The sequence below is a fragment of the Euprymna scolopes genome, chromosome 37 (assembly GCF_053919585.1).
Source record: "Euprymna scolopes isolate OS-2025 chromosome 37, ASM5391958v1, whole genome shotgun sequence".
Classification (NCBI taxonomy): Eukaryota; Metazoa; Mollusca; class Cephalopoda; order Sepiida; family Sepiolidae; genus Euprymna; species Euprymna scolopes.
In genome coordinates this window covers 52,973,793-52,988,713 of record NC_136518.1, presented here as the reverse complement: position 1 = coordinate 52,988,713, position 14,921 = coordinate 52,973,793, and the positions used below count along the sequence as shown (strand labels likewise).

The following is a 14,921-nucleotide window of genomic DNA, read 5'->3' as shown; positions in this document are numbered from 1 at the left end:
CAGGAGTCGAGTACCTTCTGAGGTGGTAGAATGATCTAACCATTTTTGCAGCAACTCTATAAATTACAAATTATTTAAATAATTAAAGCACAAATTATTTAAATGATTAGATCACAAATTATTTAAATTATTAAATCACAAATTTTTAAAAATTATTAAATAACTTATTTTAATACTCTTCAACAGGTGTAGAAATAACGGGCATTCAAACATTTTTCAGTTTGTGTCCCTCCTGTATGGAATCGATATCTGTTTTATCAGATACGATCCAAATTTATTCAATCAAACAATTTTATTGGCAAAAAAATAGCAAAATGCAAGAAGCTATGTAAAAAAAAAAAAAAAAAAAAAAAAAAAGGGAAGATATTGCACCTATATACCATCTAAATGTTTGTCCAAGGCAGATATCATCATCATGACCAGGACCGGCCTTAGCTATTGTGAAGCCCTATGCAAACAGATTGCATAGGATTGCTGTGTGAGTAGGGATAATAATTAAGAATAACGATTTTGAAAAAAAAAAAAAAAATGAATCAACGCATGGCCTATGAAAGTGCGGAGTCCACTGTGGCCGCATAGGTTGCAGTGGCCTAAGGCCGATTCTGATCACAACTTCCAATGGCAGAGTGTTCCAGGGGTCATAAACGCGGATAAAGAATGCTACCTTTCTTCTATTGATATGATGTATATCTGCAGATGACCGTGGAGACCATGATCAGGTCTTGGGGTTAGAGAGGAGTAAACAAAATCCTTCAAAGGTAGTTTTACATGTCAGAATCAGGTCCCCTTGCATCTTTCACTTCTCAAATAAGGAGAGATTTAGTTTTGGGAGCCATTCTTTTCTGGTTAGCATGGAGAATCCGATCAGCGTCTAACCATTAAGCATGCTCTAGATGTACAATATCTTTTTGAACTCAAATGAATTGATAGCACTTTGTCATTAACATAAGCTAACTTTTATTCAATGAGTTTGATATGTAACATAGTGCATATTAGCGTGTGGGAAAATATCAGCAGCAGCAAAGGCTGGCTGGCTTGCGAAAAGATTAGCAGCAGCAGTAGCCGAAAAAAAAGCGGATAGGCAAATTAGGAAGTGAGTGCGAGTTGGCACGACAAGAGAAAGAGAAAAAGACACCACGTGGTCAGAGAAACAAAGTTGGCGCCGAAGAAGACAGACGTGAAAAGCAAAGGCGAGAATGGGCCGGCTGTGCCCTGCATGCTGTCAGAAGAAAGAGAAACATGTGGCAAGCTGCAATGGTCAGGTGGCAGTGAGAGACTTTTTAAGTTGTGCTAAAACGTTTTGTAAAAAAAAAAAAAAAAATGATGCCGACCTGGATTTTATTTATTTATTTATTGATTTTATTTTTGTGAATTACTAAAGTAAAGTGTAACAGCCACATTACAGATATATTTCTTAGAGAACTATGGTACAATCCATCATGATAATCATCATCATAATCATCGGTTTAACGTATGCTTTCCATGCTAGCTTGTGTTTGACAGATTTTAGAAATTGAATAACTAACCAAACTATCTCCGGTCAGGTTTTAATTTATCCCTCTTTCCATCAATTCCATCCTTATCACTTCCATGTTGTCCTTACCCACCCCCTACATAAACTGACATTCATACCTCAACTGTTCTACATCTACTAGCCCAAGAACTTTCATCCATTCTTTCAGTGTGTCCATACCAAGGAAGTCTTCTGTTCTTCACATATTTCCATATACTCTCATATTACACATCCATCGTTTTATTCTCATATCATTTCTCTCCATGCAACACATGTCTTCAACTCTAACTGGTAAGATTTCACTTTCATACATCATCTAACTGCGCATACATGTTCAAGTATCTCCACTGGACCATCTGTAAAAAATTAAACTTCCAGTGTAGCAGCAAGTCCTGGGAACATAAACCTGAAAGAACAGTTGGAAATGACTTATATACCATACATTACGACCATGTAATCCCTACAGCCACCTACTTTGAAAATGCTGCTGTGAAACCTGACATAGTTATATGGAATAAGTCAGAGAGAGTTGCAACCTTGATTGAAGTGAGTGTTCCTAATGATGGCGACCTGAACAGAGCTGAAAGAGAGAAACAGACCAAATACCAAGGTCTCATGTATGATATGAAAAGAAACTGGAATCTTAGGGAGATATCAATCATACCAGTTATCATAGGTGCCACAGGGCTTATGAAGAAGAACCTGAAGTCCTACCTTACTAATATTCTTGGTGAACCAAGTGCAAAAGAGATCCAGACAATTGCACTTAAGGGAACAGCGAGGATACTAAAAAGAGCTCTCGGTTGGTTTCAATAAAAATCAGGGCAATGTTGGCAGCTGGTTTGGCTGCCCCATACCCAGCATTACAATCTTCAAAGGAAGAAAAATGAAAAAAAAAAAAAACAGTACGCCTTTTTCACTGATTGTCAGCAGTAATGCTCTGCTGGATAGTAATTACACATTCCTTGAACATACTCTTTTCACTATTAACTCTTAGTATCACATCAATACCAACTTTTCCCTGTGTGCTAATCGTATCCTAAAGGTAACAAAACTCAAAGTATAGCAGTTCAGAAAATGGTCGGAGACACAAACTACCATCTTCTCAAGTCTGGTGGCGAACTAATATGTGAAGCCTAAAACCAAAACTTAATTATTGTTGAATAGCGGTGTGTGTACATTTCGAGGACATATATAACGGTTACACAGAACGGGGATGGATAACGACATTTATGGTACACAGTTGATATTTATAATAGAAGCTTCATATAAAGAGAGACATAGACAATTCTTTTTAACTCGGAGAAGGCAATTCATTATTGATGATGGGGACAGACAGTTAACACTTTGGAAGGGTGTTTCATACAAAGTTCCTTTACAAGACGGATCACAAAAACACATTACCTTTCGGTTGATGATCAGGTATTTGATGCCTTGCAGAATTACATTATCTTGCCTAACTATCTGGTCTGCTTCCAAAAAGGGTTCGGCTAACTCATTCTTCCGACTCTAATTGTAAACTCAACTCCCCTCGGACTTCTCTCTCCTGACTCTCCTAACTTCTGAATATGTTATAATTAGGGCTGTGACAACAGCATATTCTTTTCATTGTTTTACCTCTTGAGTATATATCCGTTAATATCTTATATGTTTTTAGATAGACGGATGTGGTTCTCGGTTGATTAAGTGTATCTAACTGTGTCGGATATATACACGAGAGTCAGAAGAATGAAAAGAATATTCTGCTGTCACAGCCCTAATTATAATCTATCTTTTCTTTGTGACATCAGAAACATGCTCAACCACGTGATTGTCTTCTCACGTGGATTTACATACACATATGTCTCCAACACCTTTGGCAGCACAAAGACATTCCTTAATTTGATTTCCATTATCCTAACTCTGACCTCTAGTTGTATCGTTATTCTAACATAATGGACAGTGCTCCACATTCCCAGGATTGCCTCTAAATTGCAATATGTATTCTTTTCAACTCTTGAATACTGGGTTCGATTCTAGCCTTTTCCTTTAATAAATATTATTTTCAATCTTATTTACTTTGTTTCTTTAATTACCGGGATCTGTTCCCTTCCATATACAACACTATCCCTGTATGTGAATTATCATTTGTGTATCAAATTATCTGGTCTCACATCTCCATTCCCACTCAGGATTTTTGAACAAAGAGATGATCAAAAAACAATCTAATGCCAGGGAGTGTCTACCTTTTGGAGGCATTAAAAATACACCCAAGCATAAATCATTACTTTCTCCAGTAAGAATCTTGTTTCTTATTTCAGTCGTCATTTACTGGTGGGTAGAAGTATTAACCCAACCCATAAAGGAATGGAAGCAACTAAACCCTAACCCTAACCTAAAAGCGACCATTCTCTCTCTCCCAGTTCAGAAATAGAGGAAGATTTGATCAGCTACATGTTATTACCAATTTTCTGTTTGTGATACAAAATTTAATACATAGCCCTAACTTTAACTTGGCTTCATATGGAATTTTCCACTACTCTAACCTCATGTGGTAAATACCGTTTTAACATTATTTTCACACACCCATTATTATCTTGCTACATAGTTTTAAGGCCGACAAGTTCTTGAATCCATTTTGTTTTTTAATTCAGAGAAAGCCCCGAATGCAAAGATTGGCTGTCAGCCTTAAGCGCAAATTATAACAATGGTGCTCTACCTTGTGACTGTGACAAACAAGGGTCACTTACAGGAATCTGTGAGCCCCAAGGGGGTCAGTGCCGTTGCCGCAGCAATATTATCGGAAGAGATTGTTCGGCCTGTAAAGCTGGTTATTTTGGATTCCCAAATTGTCAACGTAAGTTCATTCTTCAGATGTTATTATTTAATATATAAAATTTTGTTGCCCCCGATTTGAACCCTTTGTTCTGACGAGCCAGCCAATTTACATTTGTTATTGTTGTACCATGTTATATGCAATCAACTGTTCCAATTCAATGCAATTTATTAAGAAATATACCTAATTTTACCAAGCCGTGAAATGACTTTAGAGTTATTAATATTGATAATATATACATGTACAAACATTTCGTAGTAATAGTAGTAGTGGTAGTCGTAGTATAGAAATATATCTACGGTAAGTAAACAATGTTAGGGTTATATACAATATACCATATCACCTTATAATATATGTGCATGTATATAAAATAATTTTAAAAAATTATATGTAGATTTGGATTACACACTTTTTGGATTGTTAATTTAGATACATTTGTCAACATTGTAAATCCGATTTCTGATGAGAACATTAACTCTTATGATCATTTCGCCTTGGAAATACATAACCACTGCGTATCCTTAGTCATCTTAATTTTTAATCTTTAATTTTTAATTTACTTTTTTCATTTCTTTTCTCCCTTTCGTGAACTCTTTGCACTAAAAACTTTTTGTCATATATGACTAGTTTTCATATAATGCAGTTTTAATTTATGCCAAATTTAAGCAAATTCATAGCTTCGCAATAATATCCATTTGCTAATATATTTCCTCTGATGAAAAGATCACATTCTTTGAAACTATGTGGATTAAGGAAATCTTAATTTTCTTTTGAGTATCCTACCGAACAATAAATTCTTGTAAAGTATAATTTACAGTCTTAAATTGTGTTATATATATATATATATATATATATATATATATATATATATATATATATATATATATATATAAGTGGATAGTCCTTAATCCACAGTTTCAAAGAAATACTTTCCTTCTCATCGGAAGGTAGGGATTAGCAAAATCATGGGTTGGATTTTGCTTGCAAAAGTATTTAATGAAACTTCAAGTAAGTCATAGATCTTACTTGGTAACAAATAGTGAAGCAGAGGGAATAGGGTGAAGAAAAAGGTGATTCTACATGAATGGATAGTCTGGTGAAGGGTAAAATATCCAATAACGGTAAAATCCAATGTCCTCTGATGAGAAGAATAGCAAGAATAGCATTCTTTGAAACTCCACAGAATAAGGATTTTGAAAATTGTTTTTTGAGTATTAAACAATAAAATTAATTGTAAATTTTAATTTACATTTTTTTTCTTTTCTCTCCATTGTGTTTGTATTGATCATTTTTTAGTTGGGATTAATGTATTAATATATAAATATTAATATTTATATTAGATTGAAGTTTACTCTTGCTTGTATCGGGTAAGCATTTCATTCCCATTGCCTTGATTGTTTATATATATATATATATATATATATATATATATATATATATATATATATATATATCCACACACATATATTTAAATCAAATAGAAAACTCATCGTTAATTTAATAGCAAAGATTAATCATGAGCTTGCAAACACCTTTAGACATTGTTATGATTTGTTGTCTGCGTACTTACGACATTCTGTTCTGATGTTTAAAAATAAGTAGAATTATAAACTAAAATAAACATTGCTATGAAACAGCTGTAAATAACTTTAATATCATTGCGTATAGTTTTTGTTTGAAATACGATTTGTAAATGAATGAAATCGTAAAAAATACTTATATATTTGTGTGTGTGTATTTTATTATATTATTTAAATGTGAAACAAATTTTAAATAAAAGTGACTCAGATATCAATATTTACTAATATATTAAATGTCTAATACAGTATTCCCTTGAATGTCACACTAATAGAGACTGAGACCACCCGTGATATTCGAAAATCTGCGAAGTAGGACAAAACGATTATTTTTTACCTTATTTATTTGTTTATAGGTTGCTTAAAAACCATCCATGTAATGTTTATGGTCTCCCTTTACTATATTAATAATAATAGAAAGATTGTAATACTTGTTAGGTTGTACAGTATACCATTATAGTTCAGTACTGTACATAAATAAATATTCGATTATAATGGTTTTTATGGATTTATGGTGGAAATCTGCAATATTAATATTTTGAAAAACCCGTGTAGCGAATCCGTGAAAATCGAACCGCGAAGTAGCGAGGGGTTACTAGATAAATGTCTTCTTCAAGGCAATGCAGGGGTTACTAGATAAATGTCTTCTTCTTCTTCTTGGGGGGTTACTAGATAAATGTCTTCTTCAAAGACAATGCAGAAGTGTGATCAGAGTTTTCTGTTTATTTTTTCCCCTATTCTTTATTTTTGTATACGTCATTTTAAATCAACTTTTTTGTATGCGTCATTTTAAAGCAACTTTTTCCTATTCTTCATTTTTGTATATGTTATTTTAAATCAACTTGTTTTTGCATACGTTATTTTAAATCAACTTTTTTTTTCTATTCTTCATTTTTATATATGTCATTTTAAATCAATTTTTTTATATACGTCATTTTAAATCAACTTTTTTTTTCTATTCTTTATTTTTGTATACGTCATTTTAAATCAACTTTTTTTATATACACCATTTTAAATCAACCTTTTTTCTAGTCTTTATTTTTGTATACGTCATTTTAAATCAACTGACGGCGTCGTATGTGACTGTTGGTTGTAGAAATTATGACGTCATTTATTTATTTTGTTTATTATTTTATTACTTGCTTTTCATCACTTTCTTTCATTTTGTTGATTGTATTCATGTTTAATATCATTAAATTAAATTATGAAATACAGGGTCCGCCATAAATACCTCGTTCACTAAATTTGACTCCTCTAGACTTTTCCTGAGAGACATTCGCAAAAGTGAAGTCTCCTCAGCAAAGCTCTGTAACATCGTTGAACTTGAGAAACAAATCCGAGCAGCCATTGCTCATGTGCCGTTGGAGCTGTGTGCCAAAGTATACCATTCAGTTCCTGAAAAATGAGAAAAGTTGCATTAAGTTTCATGGAGAACATACAGTTTTAATTTTAATAAACATTATGTTTTATGTTGTCAAAACACTTATGCTTTGCGCTTTGTTAGTTGCAGTTTCATATTTCTCCAAATTTACATTTATTATGTTGAAATAAAATTACATACGTATCATTTGGATCAGGTGGACTACTGTTCTAATCTTTTTTTCAGATGTGTTTTCTCAAACTCAGTAATCTTTATTTGTGGCCAACTAATATGTGAAGCCTAAAACCAAAACTTAATTATTGTTGAATAGCGGTGTGTGTACATTTTGGAGACGTGTATAATGGTTACACAGAACGAAGACGGATAACGACATTCATATTTATAATACAGTTCATATTTATTTATATGTTCAACGACATTCATATTTATAATAGAAGCTTCATATAAAGAGAGACGTAGACAGTTCTTTTTAACTCTGAGAAGGCAATTCATTATTGATGGTGGGGACAGACAGTTATTTATTTTGTTACGACATACTTTTCACACATATTTAAAATTGAAATCTGCACAGAATTTCAACCGGGACCTTTTATTTAATCCATGGCAGTAGTTTGCTCTAGTGCCATCAGCTATGATCAATCCGAAATCTTATATCATTCGCAATTGTATACATAGTATCACCTGCACTGAAGATCGAACCTCTAACCTCCAGAAGACTGTCATGTAGAACTAATTATTGCTTCACATTTTTATCTGTTGTATCAGAGGCCCTTCCAAAAGTTCGTGCAGATCTCAACAAAAAGATTCCCGAATTTGACAAGACACACCTAAAGAAGGTCGAAGGTTACAGCAGCCAAAATACTATAAGAATAACATCCAAAATGTGGATAGTAGTCCGAATAATCCAAATAATACAAATTATCGATTATTTTCTACAAAATCCCAAAGCATAAAATCGTGTATGGCGCACCCTGTATAATTAATAAAATACACTTTTTTTATTGTTCATTTATGCTGTGTGCATGAACTGTTTTTAATTGTATATTAATCTGTGTTAAATTCTAATCTGTTATTAATCATTGGGTTATGGTTGGCCATTAATAACGCTTCTGTTATTCTAAGATTTCCTATATTTCTTTCTATTAATCTGATGTCGTTAAGGCAAAAAAAAAAAAATTCTGACATTACTCATTTTAAAATGAATTGTTCCAAAATCAAATCGTCTAAATTAATACAATTTTAAATAAATACATTTAAAAAGATTACATTTTTTTCGTTTATAAACTGACAATTATTTTTACGGTAAGACAGGGTATTTATTTTATTTCAAAGAATTGTTATAATTTTAAATGAATAAGACATTCATTTTATTTTTTTTAAAGAAGTTTTATATTGTAACTAGCTGTACATACTTGGCGTTACCAGGTAAAAAACCATATTCACAAGCGGAGGGTTTAGTCACATACTATTTAAGATACATCAAATATCATAAAAGTTGTTCATATTTTGGATTTTTGTAAGCATATAACAGTTATTTTCATCTATGAAATTCAAACAGGGATATAAAATCTCATAACTAAAAGGAAAATAACTCATAAGTTAAACGAAAACTTACTTCCGTTTTTAAACGCAGTTGTTGTTGGTGATTCTAATAATGAAAAATTAATTAAATTAAATGTAAATTAAATTAAAAATAAATAAAATAAATAAACTTCATATAATATTTCTAAATAGAAGACTTAAAATTATTCTATTACTAATTTCAACAAAAAAAATTAAGAACTAATTATTAAAACATATTTTCTTTAATGTAATATGTAAATGGCGTAGCCTCTAGAATGTTGATTCCTTTGGATTAAATAGTATATATAGAAATCATGCAGGAATAAATGTATATAATCAAATTGTGAACAAACAAACAGACAGGAACAGACGAACGGACAAGGGTTAATTTACAGGTCCACCGTCCTTTTGTCGGGGATCAAGAAACAAATAGACAGGAAGGAATACTATTATAATAGACTTTTCACACATATTTAAAATTGGTGATTAATTTGATGTCGCTAAGACGAAAAAGAAAAGTAAATTGTTCCCAAATCAAATCGTCTAAAACAATACAATGTAAAATAAATATATCTAAAAATGTTTCTTTCTATTTATTTGAAAAATTATTATTATTAGTTTTACGGCAAGAAAACATGATATATATATATATATATATATATATATATATATATATATATATATATATATATATATATATATATATAAAGAATTAAATTGCTACCATTTTAAATAAATAAGTAATAAAAGACATTTCAATGCTTCTACAGAATTGGAACGAATTTCGGAAATCATAAAACTGAATTTCACATGAAAACAATGGTATCTACGTGTTCCTTGTATTTTTAAGGTGATTATATCCAAAAATTACGAAAATTAAGGTGGTAGAAATTTTTTATTTTTTTATTTAAGAAAATAAAAAATAGAATTTGATAAAAACGATCGTAAAACACAGGAGAGTTCAACAGGGAGGTAATTTTCCGTTCGAATTAAACAAAGATGGCGGCAATTTTTCACTTGCTAACACGATTAATTTTTTTTTTCTTAATAATTCAGTAATATTCAGGTAATTTCGACTGCATAATTTGGAAACTACCATTGTAATCTAAAAAAAAAAATCAGTGGAAACCGTGGTTTTTATCTGAAAACTTCATTTATTGATTACAAAACCTCGTCCCAATAATGTAGAAGCGCCGACATTTGTTTTATTTATTTAAAGAACATCTAGCTTACAATGATAATTATTTGTACGGAATAAAAGAGAGTAATTTGTTGACCCTGAAAGACATTCTGTTCTTTAAAATGAATATTACTATTAATAGTTTGACGTAGAAATTTGCACCGTGAAACTTGCATGGGATTCCACCAGTAGAAAGAAATATATAAAACCTCTAATCGCTTTTAGTATATCTCAATTTGTACTTACCAGTTCCTTTCAAGGTCACGATTGCGTTGATACAGCCGATGGTGATAGGTAGGTGATGGAAGTAGAAGGGTGAGGTTAATTCTAAAAGTAGAACGTCTAGACACACAAACTCACGCCACACGCAAGAAAATAAAAAACAGGAGACTGCATAAATCTGTGAGTCACTATTTTCTTGATACGTCTCAGTTCGGTACTAGGGTTAGGGTTAGGGTTGGACGTAATCACCGTCAACAATTTTCCCCTCTCTTTATCTATGCTTAAACCTAAACTTGTTTTCCACGAACAAGGCTTCTTTCTTAAAACTGCACGCGTGTGGAACTCAGTTCCGTTTGCCTGCTTTCCAACTGACTACAATATGGTTATCTTCAAGTCCAACGTAAACAAGTTCTTGATGAGCTATTCCCCCTAAGTAATCCAATTTATCAAATTTCCACTACTAACGGTTACTACGATATTGTCTCCGTGACTACTGTACCCCCATTAACCTTATGCTCGAGTGGCTCCCAGGCCTTAATAAGTAGTGATTCCTTTGTAAAAAAAATAAAATAAAAAAATAAGATAAAAATATTGGATGTGCAACCAAGAGCCCGAACTGAGACAGATCTTCAAAACAGTGAGATTTCTGTATTTTTTGTTTGTTTTGATTTTCTTGTAGGCCGAATTTACATATTTATATGTTCACGAAGCGCCACATTCTTGGATATCTTATGATGAAATGAAATATATATATATATATATATATATATATATATATATATATATATATATATATATATATATATATATAAAATGGGTGTTTATTTTTCAAATATAATTCACTCCAAAACTAAAGAATATTTTAATATGTATTTTCACTGACTAAAGAATAGAAAAAATACCTGAAAACAAAAGCTGAACAATTCAGCTTTATATATATATATATATATATATATATATATATATATATATAATTCTTCTTCTTCTTCTTCACTGGGAGTTTTCACACAGACCGTCATCATCAGATTTCTTTTTTAGAACAACCTGTGGTGTTCGCTGGAATCTGAGTGACAACAAGTCTCCCCAGATTTCCAGTACTCTCCATCTCTTTCAGTAACCTTTGCAAATTAATTTGCTTTATTGTAACAAACGTTTACCGTTGGTTTCCCCCTGGCAGCAACCATTATCAGCATTCTCGAATAGGTGATCATAAGAGATTAATCAGTGATAATAACCAGTGGTATGCCAACAAGTCCCTTCAGATTCCTAGTACTCTCCAGCATGCTCGATAAACTTTGCAAATAAATTTGTGTTATCGTAACAGCCGCTTACCATTGATTTCCTGTTGTTTTTGGTACCGCCCATTAGTCTTTCACAAGAATTTGGGTGGTAATAAGTCTTCCTAAGATCCCAGTACTCACTGCACTCTTCCAGTGGAGGTCTGGTTAGTACTCTCCCACCTAAGTCTTTCCATCCTCCTTGACCCTTCACAGCTATTTCGTGTGATATCAGCTGATGCCATTTAAGCGAGGTAGGGTGGGAGAGTCCACAGTTTATAATATTTCTTGCAGATGATTATTAATATATGAATATATTACACACATCCATATACATATATGCACATATATACAGACACAAACACACACATACATATAAATGATTAGAGACGAACAGGGATAACAAGTTAGTGGTCTTTAGTATAATCTCCTGTTAGTTTCCAATTATTTATATGTATATGTGTGTATACATATTTATATAATTTATTATTATTATTATTATTATTATTATTATTATTAGTAGTAGTAGTAGTAGTAGTAGTAGTAGTAGTAGTAGTAGTAGTATAAAGCTGAATCAATCGACGTTTGTTTCTATAAGGATTGTTTTATATTCTTTGGTCACTTAAAATACATGCTAAGATATCCCTTAATTTCTGATTGAATTATGTTTGATAAACATCCATTTAATTGTTTTAATTTGCAGGTAACAGCACTTATTTCACCCAGTTATATATATATATATATATATATATATATATATATATATATATATATATAGCCAGTAGAGTTTAGTTTCCTAGAAGTACATCCAATGAAACAACATGTGTCTACCAAAGAGTGCTCAATGAGTGAACAGAGCAGGTTATATATATATATATATATATATATATATATATATATATATATATATATATATATATATATATATATATATATATATATGGGTTATTTGGGTTACATCAACAAGTCATGGTTTCAGTCTATGCCACCTCCATAGGATATATGCAATTATTTTGCAGACTAATATATGTGTGTGCATTTGTAGTCGATATATTTTGACTATATGTCAAGTCCTGTATGTCTACTTATGTATGGTTGTGTGTGTAGGTCTCTATTCGTATAAAGTGTGTTTATATGTTTATATATGAGGGTCGTCCCAAAAGTAAACCCTCCTATATTTTTAACTTGAAAAGTTTAAGAGCTACGAAGACGGGAATGGTACCAGCAAAACAAGCAACATTTTATGCTCCAGAATTTATTTTTCTGTATAGTCACAATCATTCTCAACGCACTTTTGCCAGGAATTCAATGACGCGTCTTTGCTTCTGACCCGCATCTATAACAAGGGTTGCGTTTTTAGAGTCTTACACCGTCAATATTTCCAACAGAGAGATTAAACTTTCAGGTCATGAATGCATAAGTTCAGTCATCATAACAATTCAATTTGCAATCCTCTCTGATTCATTCGGCCCAAATGAAAAAATAAAATAGGCATTACTTTTGAAATGCCCTTCGTATTTGTACGCATAGGATTCACGTCTGAACTATTTAACTGATCATTATGAATTTTAGAATATCGCTGCCATGTTTAAGACATCCAAATGTGAGTGATATTTAATTTAATTTTTTTTCATGTAAAAGAGTGAACGGAAGGTATCCCTTTAGTGAATACTTCAGGTATTTCCAATTTTTATGAAAATTCGACAAAAGCCATTGAATTTCAATTAAAAAATATTCCCCAAATTTCAGTTTCTCTGGAGCAGTTTTAGGACACATGACATTTTATTTTAAAATTTAAACAGATTTGTGTTGAATTTGATTCTTAGTCATTAGACACCAATTAAGTAAAATTTCCTGAATTTTAATTTCTTCTTAATATCCCTTAAGCTTATGCCTTAAATATAAAACATTTTATATGTGTGTACACCAATTTCATAGATCTGTTTCTATGTATACATATATGTATAAGTTATTATTCATATGTATATATATTATTGTTCATATGTGTACATATTACTGTTGCGACCATTAATCAGAATCGGGAATAAAAATAAATCCGGACCTTTTGGGGTATCGGAGTCGGAAATTATTTTTCCTGTTTTCCGATGCCAGAAACGATTCTTTTAATTGTTTTTATTTGTTTGATTTTGTTTAGAACTTAATTTTCCATGGCTCATATTATTGGTAAAATGATAAATATTTATTGATTTTAAGCTACCAATCAAACTAAAATCTATAGGTAACACATAAATTTATTTTTATGTTTGCAAAAAAATATGAACATATTATGTGGGTATTATTTGGAATCTTCGAACTATCGTTCTCATCTTGAGTTTAATTTTCACAATGTTTTGGTCGATGTAACCTCTGACCTTCTTCAGCTGTGTCTTGTCGAACTCGGGAATGTTTCTCTCAAACTCGAGAATTTAGACAGAATTTCGAATGGGACACTTTATTTACTTCACAGGAGTGGTATGCTCTCGTTCCGTCAGCCATGACTGGATAGAGGTCCTAAGTAATTCGCAAGTGTATTTTTTGATCGCCCACACTAATAATTAAACCTTCAAAAGTCAGGAGAATATCACTTTTACAATTGATTTTTCCAAGAACTCCAGATCCTTGCAGATAAGTTCGACAAGATACACCTGAAGAAGGCCGGAGCGTAGGTCGACCAAAAACTTTATGAAAGTAAAACTCAAGATGAGAACAATAGTCTGAAGATTCCAAATAACATGAATAACTAATCCTCGTCTCTGCAACTTTTCAGCAAAACATTGCGCAAAAAAGGGAATATTCAAAAGAAACAGAGCAAAAAGAAAGAACATTGGAAGTGCTGGACAGAAGGAGTAAATTAAAGCATCGTCTCTTACAAAGTGATTTTATTATTTGTATTGAACTATGTAGCACAATATTATTTTCTGAGTATTTATTAATACTTATTGATTTATCTCATTTGTGTCAGTTCTATATTAAAATACAATGGACGCTACTTTCATAGAATTGTTAATAAACTCATATTTTCTGCGTGATTTTATTTGTTTTGCTGTCCAAAAAAAAAAAAAAATTTTGCACTATCCAGAAAAATATCAGCGTTATCAAAACATGTTTATTGATTGAATATATTTCTCATTATGTGGAATTTCGGCGGGATCTCCTATTAATAAATATTGTATCAGTTTAATTATGGCAGTGGATTTAGGAATCTTTCATAGACTGAAATCTCAACTTGTCCATGTAATCCAAACTCTATATATGTACAAACCTACATTTATCCTATGTGTGTGTATGTATGTATATATATATATATATATATATATATATATATATATATATATATATATAAGTGCATGCACACGCTCACGCATACATACATATGCATGTATATATGTGCAT

The 14,921-nt window shown here is 31.6% G+C and overlaps 1 protein-coding gene across 4 annotated transcripts in view; it reads left to right on the top strand.

The window, feature by feature from the left end:
* LOC145261195 (laminin subunit alpha-like) overlaps nucleotides 1-14,921 on the top strand; it is a 469,749-nt gene that overhangs the window by 232,268 nt on the left and 222,560 nt on the right. For all 4 annotated transcript variants that reach the window (XM_080119517.1, XM_080119518.1, XM_080119516.1 and 1 more), the window contains one exon: nucleotides 4,147-4,349. In XM_080119517.1, the coding sequence (XP_079975643.1) occupies nucleotides 4,147-4,349 (203 nt within the window). The remainder of the gene's footprint in view (nucleotides 1-4,146; nucleotides 4,350-14,921) is intronic.